The sequence below is a fragment of the Gossypium raimondii genome, chromosome 13, assembly GCF_025698545.1.
Source record: "Gossypium raimondii isolate GPD5lz chromosome 13, ASM2569854v1, whole genome shotgun sequence".
In the NCBI taxonomy this organism is placed as follows: Eukaryota; Viridiplantae; Streptophyta; class Magnoliopsida; order Malvales; family Malvaceae; genus Gossypium; species Gossypium raimondii.
Genome location: NC_068577.1, coordinates 30,621,697 through 30,627,696, shown reverse-complemented (window position 1 = coordinate 30,627,696; position 6,000 = coordinate 30,621,697). Strand labels below are relative to the sequence as shown.

The 6,000-nt window shown below is 30.7% G+C and overlaps 1 protein-coding gene across 2 annotated transcripts in view; it reads right to left on the bottom strand.

The window, feature by feature from the left end:
* Positions 1-5,195: 5,195 nt before the first annotated feature.
* Positions 5,196-6,000, bottom strand: part of LOC105784264 (uncharacterized) — a 28,670-nt gene continuing 27,865 nt past the window's right edge. For both annotated transcript variants that reach the window (XM_012610095.2, XM_012610097.2), the window contains exon 4: positions 5,196-5,579. In XM_012610095.2, the coding sequence (XP_012465549.1) occupies positions 5,502-5,579 (78 nt within the window). In that variant the 3' untranslated portion in view covers positions 5,196-5,501. The remainder of the gene's footprint in view (positions 5,580-6,000) is intronic.

Here is a 6,000-nt window from a genome sequence, read left to right as displayed (position 1 = left end):
AGGTACATTGCAAACACTCTGATAGTGTTTTGAATTCTGACTTGTTGGCTTGACAAGGTTGTAGGGGCCCTTTCAAAGTTCTTAAGCAATGAGGCCGAGGGATTGTGGGCGGTACAAAGCCAAGATGTAACAATCCAGGGGATTCCAATGGGAACAAGTCAAAATTGAGGCAAGTTAGAGTAGACACTCCTTGCCAACGAGATGTACCAATGAATGCAACAATTTAAGTTAATAGGCGACAGAAGCCGAAGTAAGGTTTCGAAAGAAGGGGCAACCCGAATACAAGACAAGTAGAGAAGAAGCCAAGGCAACGAGAAAGTTTCAAGGTGAATCAAGTCAGTGTCATTCAGAAGTTGTAATGAGGACGTTACGAGAATGGGTGAGGGAGAATGTCACGGGCCAAAGTGTAAAGCCCGTGACCATGGCACAAGATGCATCCCATGGAGGTCTATCGATTAGATGGGAAATATTTCGCCCGTGAGAACTGGCCTGATTCAAAGAACTGTTGGAGAAGCCTGTCAAATTGAAGTCTGGTTGGCCCGATAATGAAGATATGACAACTTAGGCTATTTTTAGTAAGTAGGGGAATCATATCTTGTATATTTGATTTGATATGATGTAGTCTTGTAAATCCCTAAAATCAAGGGATAAACTAATCTCGTTCGTCGATGTAATTTGATCTTGACCGTCGATTTTGGGGGAGCTCAACTATAAATAGAGAACCTCCCCCTCATTTGTAAATCATCCATTGTATGTTGAATTCTTAAGAGTAATAGAATTCTTTGAGCATTTACTCAAACACTTTGTGTGCATTCTTTTTTTGGCTTTCTATTGTTCGTCTGTAGCTTCTTTTGGCATAATCACTTCTGCTATACAAATTGGTGCCTTAGAGGAATTCTAAAAGAATCCTCACTTTTGGGAGTAAAGGCTGACTTAGGCAAGTTTGGAGCGAACGGATCACCTAAGGCCGCATGGATTGTGAGACGAAAGATCTAGCCCCGTGACATTAGTAGTTTGATGGTTATGATGCTTGGCTTAAGTTATTAAAGGTAGGTGTTTAGTTTGCTTAACCATCTATTTGCTTACTTTAAAATGTGATGCATGGAATTGTATGAATTTGATATGCTTGATTATATTTTCATAGGTCAAATTGGTATGTATTGCTATGGTATTACATTTGTATGAATTAGGTGGATTATAGGCAACATTTTTATGCTCGATATATTGCATAGTTTTGGCATTTTACCGTTTGGTCTTGAGACACTAAGATCAAATTGACCTTTCCAAGTATTTTTAAGCAATGGTCTCAAGATCATAGATACTTTGTCTCAGGACTTCTAAACATTAAACCAAAAATAATTTTACTCTGTTTTAGGTATCGAGACAAGAACCCCTTTGCCTCAAGACATCCAAACATTGAGCTGACGGTCTAAAATAGGGGAACTATGCCTTAAGTCTCGAGATATGAAGTTTTATGTTTCAAGACATATTTAAATTTGGCCTACCGAGTTTGGATTCAAATCCTAACTTCGTATTCAACCTCGTTTAACTTTGAAACATTTTATATGAGATCATTTAACATTAATTCTTCATGTTTATGCATATAATTGTGATTGTAAGGAAATCACTATGATAAAATGTTAGTTGGTATGATGTAATGATTTGAAATAGTCTGAGTTGCTCCGACAACGTAATGTGACGTCACACATTTGGATTTGACGATTGGGTCAAGTGTAGGGTGTCACATGTTGAGCATATGAATCATGTATGGCTTGACTTCACTGACAATTGTGCAATTTATAGATCTATTAAAGAGTAAATGATATCCTCTCGTTGGCATCGCTTGAATTGCGAAAAATGAATGTGGTCATGAGTCGTTTGTTAGGGACGAATGATTGTTATTACTCTTTGTTAGTAATATATTTTTTTCATTGTGAAAGATGCAATGATAATCATGAGATAAAGTATGACCATATTGGGTGAACAAATATAACCCAAAGAGGTTAAGGATATCCTAAGAGGGTAACATACTAATGACATTAGACAAAGCATAAATTTAAGTTGCTTTCAAAATGATATAAAAGGAAGTTCAATCATGGTACTTTAGTAGATTTGTTCCATGACTTAATAATGTTATAATTAATATACGAAGAGTTAGAATTTAATTACAAATTATTTAAGGCCTACTTATATATGTCCAATTATTCCCTTTATACAACCTTATATGAATTGCAATTAGAACTAATATGTTAAATGAATGTAAACAATGAAAAAGAAACCAATTGCATTTATTACCATCCATAGTAAATGCATTTTCTCGAATGGAACAAGAAATGACTTAGAAATTAATTTAATTTTTGAATTATTATTTAATTGATCATAATTAAATAATTGAGTTCAAGTGAAAATTAAAGTAATTAGTCATCATATTTTTATTAAACAAGATGATTAAATATATTTACTCATAGATTCTAATATGGTAAAATTATTATGAATTGACGAATTAGAATTGAGTTGAAAAATAATTTAATTGGATTAACTAATTTTAATTAAATAAAAATATTTTTTGAAATAGAAAATTAATTATTAGGTTGAATAATTATACGAGCTTGCTTTAAATTAATTTAAAATTAAATAATACATATAATTGTACCCAATACATAAAAAGCCTTATTAGCCCATTCCTTTAAAAGGTGGGTTGCATTGTGCTGCCCAACACTTAAGAGTCCTTGCTTTAAGTTAAAATATTATTATTTGATCTCTTCTTATTCTAGTAGAATTATTACGGTTTTTCTTATATATATATATAGGGACTCGGGGTAAAGTCAAAGACACACATGTTGTGTATAGTTACTTTATTGAAATTGAGTAAGATTTATTTACTTAAAATAAATTCTTTTTTGTGAGAACTCGAGTATTTGATCTTGATTTTAATTTACCTGTAAAAGAAAATTAATTTTCGCTACTGGAAAATTAAAGTTTTTATTTTGTGATCAATTTAAGATTAGAGTCCACTTTTTTAACAATCGAAGGTTGGAGGATCATTGAGAAGATTGTTTAGTTGAAAGCTAGGAATTGACAAATCCTGCTAAACTAAAACACATGTATTAAATTTGATAAAATTTATTACCATAGGTAACATAAGGGTTCAATTTTATGAAAATTTTTAAAAATTCCGTGTCGCCTAAAACTATTTTTTGTAACCAATGTTTCCAACAATAAATTGATTAAGAGAGTTTTTATAAAGAGCTAATAGTTAGACCAAAAATGTAACTAAAAGAGAGAGAGTAGATACTTAAATGTGAAAAGTGTTACAGTTTAGGGTCAAATTATCATTTAAGCCATTCAAATTAGAAAGCCGTCTAAAAGTATTTCAAGCAATCAAATTTATCTTTAAATTTTTTTAAATTTAGTTTTCAACCTAAACAATCCAAGTGGCGATATTAGAGTAAGCACGGTAGAAAAGAAAAAAAGAAAAAGAAAAGAAGAAAAACTAATGACACAAAGAAAATGAAGATTTTAAGGGTAGATTATTAAAATCGTCATTTTGTTTACCTTAAGTTACATTTTAGTCACTTATGTTTGAAATTTTACGTTTTAGTCACTATGTTAACATGTTGTAACATTTTAGTCACTGAGTCGTTAATTGCTGTTAACGATGTAATGATAAGTTGACGTGGCACGTTAAATCATCATTTCAAACATAAATTTTATGTTAAATCATACAATAGGTCCCCATATTTTTTCGTTTTGAGCAATTTAATTTTTTTCTTTTATGTTCTTTTAACTTTCTTTTACTTATGCTTCTCCCTCTGTTTTCTTTCGTTCTCCATCTCTTTTAACGTAGTTTTTCTATGTTCTCTATTTGTTAAAACTTTTTTATGTTTATGAAAAAAGAAAAGGTAAAAGTTGAAACCAAAATAAAACTTGCTTCGCATATTCTCACCCCACAATTACAAACTCTCATCGTCCGCCATCACTTTAACGAACCAATTTGGATCTCTTAATGACCTGGTCCACAAGCTCGCCTCACTCGAAGACCTCACCAGTCGTGACTTATGGCAGTCCACCCTCAACAAAGTTTTCTGAGGCCGTTCCCTTAACCTCCTAACCAACCCCCATGACCACCTTATCTATCTTACCTACAACATTCTTGCCCTCTCAGAACTACATTGTTTCACAGATTCTTCAAACGAGTTCTACACTCTCAATGACTAAAACGACCACCATACGAAACTAACCCTCAACTTTACCCAAACTAGTTTGGTTCCATGCTCCCTTTCTCTCTTCGGTTCATCTATGCTTGGCTTCCAATCAAGGTTGCTTGGGAATATCCAAGAAGGTTTAGATCAATTTTATCGTTTACTTAATTTCATTTGTTAGAAAATAAAAGAAAATGAAAGGAATAATCTACACGATTCTATAAAAGTTTGGAAACGGAAAAGAAATTGTTTTGAATATAAAGAATTCAATTTATGTTTAGATTTGATTAATGATATGGTTTTTATATTGAGTAGTTAGATCCATTTTAGTTTCAAAATTAGGTTATATTCAAATCAAGATTTGATTAAGAATGATTGATATTTGATTTTGCGTGAAATTCAATTTAGGAATAATGTGAAAGAAACAAGGACTTGGTTTATTTGGTGAGCAAAGATAATGTTTCGCATTGAAGAATATGAGAAGAGAGAAAATTAAGGGAAGAAGAAAATGAAAATAAATAAATAAAAAGAGAAAATTAAATTGTTCAAACAAATAAAAGTATAGGGACTAATTTTAACAAATGGAAAACATAGAAAAATTGCGTTAAAAGAAATGGAGAATGGAGGAAAATAGAGGGAGAAGGAGAATAGAATGGAAAAAAAAAGGAAAGTTCAAATAACATACAAGAAAGAATTAAATTGCTCAAAATGAAAAAAAATATAGGGGCTAGTTGCATAATTTAACCTAACATTTTTGTTTGAAATGGTGGTCTAATGTGTTACATCAGATTACTGTTACATCGTTAACACAATTAACGCTCGGTGACTAAAATGTTACAACACGATAACGTAAGTGACTAAAACGTAACATTTGAAACATAAGTGACTAAAATATAACCTGAGTAAATATTTTAATAGTTTACGCATATTTTAATGAAAACAAAAAGAATTAGAACATACTAAATTATAAGAAAAGCATAAAAATTAAGAAGATTAAACATAACCGATAACCTAACACATTCAAATATCAAAATTTAGTTAATACAATAAATCGGTTAATTTTGTTTAATTGAATTAAATTCAGAAATAACTTAACCTGATTTTTATGGTTATCAGGAATTAAATCCCAGAAATGGTGTTATTTAAATAAAGGGTAAAATCACCATTTTCATAGCCATTTCCCTCAAGTAGAAGCTAATATGTTTGATGAAAACAAAAAGTAATAAAGCACTAAGATTATAACTACATTTTCTCTTTCTACTGTAAACATAAAATTTCTGGGAACACAAATGTTCTATTTCAAGCTAAATCAGGTTCAGAAGTAGTTGATGTTGCACAGGCTGGAAGCAAGCATGAAAAGAATCCTGACATTTTTTTCTACATTTTAAGCAACAACAATAAACATGTTAGAATCACTTTTCAAAATCAACAAATAATTTCATGCTTTTCATTGGACCCCTCAACTTCATCCATAGCTTCATTTTGTTATTTTAAAATTACATTCTTTAAATATTATTTTTATTATTTATGTTCCATTCAATTTAGACCTTAACTTAATAATTAAAATAAAAATCCAAATATTTTATTTATTTTTACAAATTTAACATGCTCGATTCAATTGGTGTTACAAGTTAATTAAAAAATTATTAAAAATATTTTATTATTGTTCTAAATAAATAACTAAAAAAATATCCTACGTAAAAAGACGTCAACATTTCGGACAAAGTCGAAAAGCTTGTAAGGCATATAAAAAACTCTCCATTCTCTCTCTAGAGTAGGACTTCTCTAATCGGTTTTG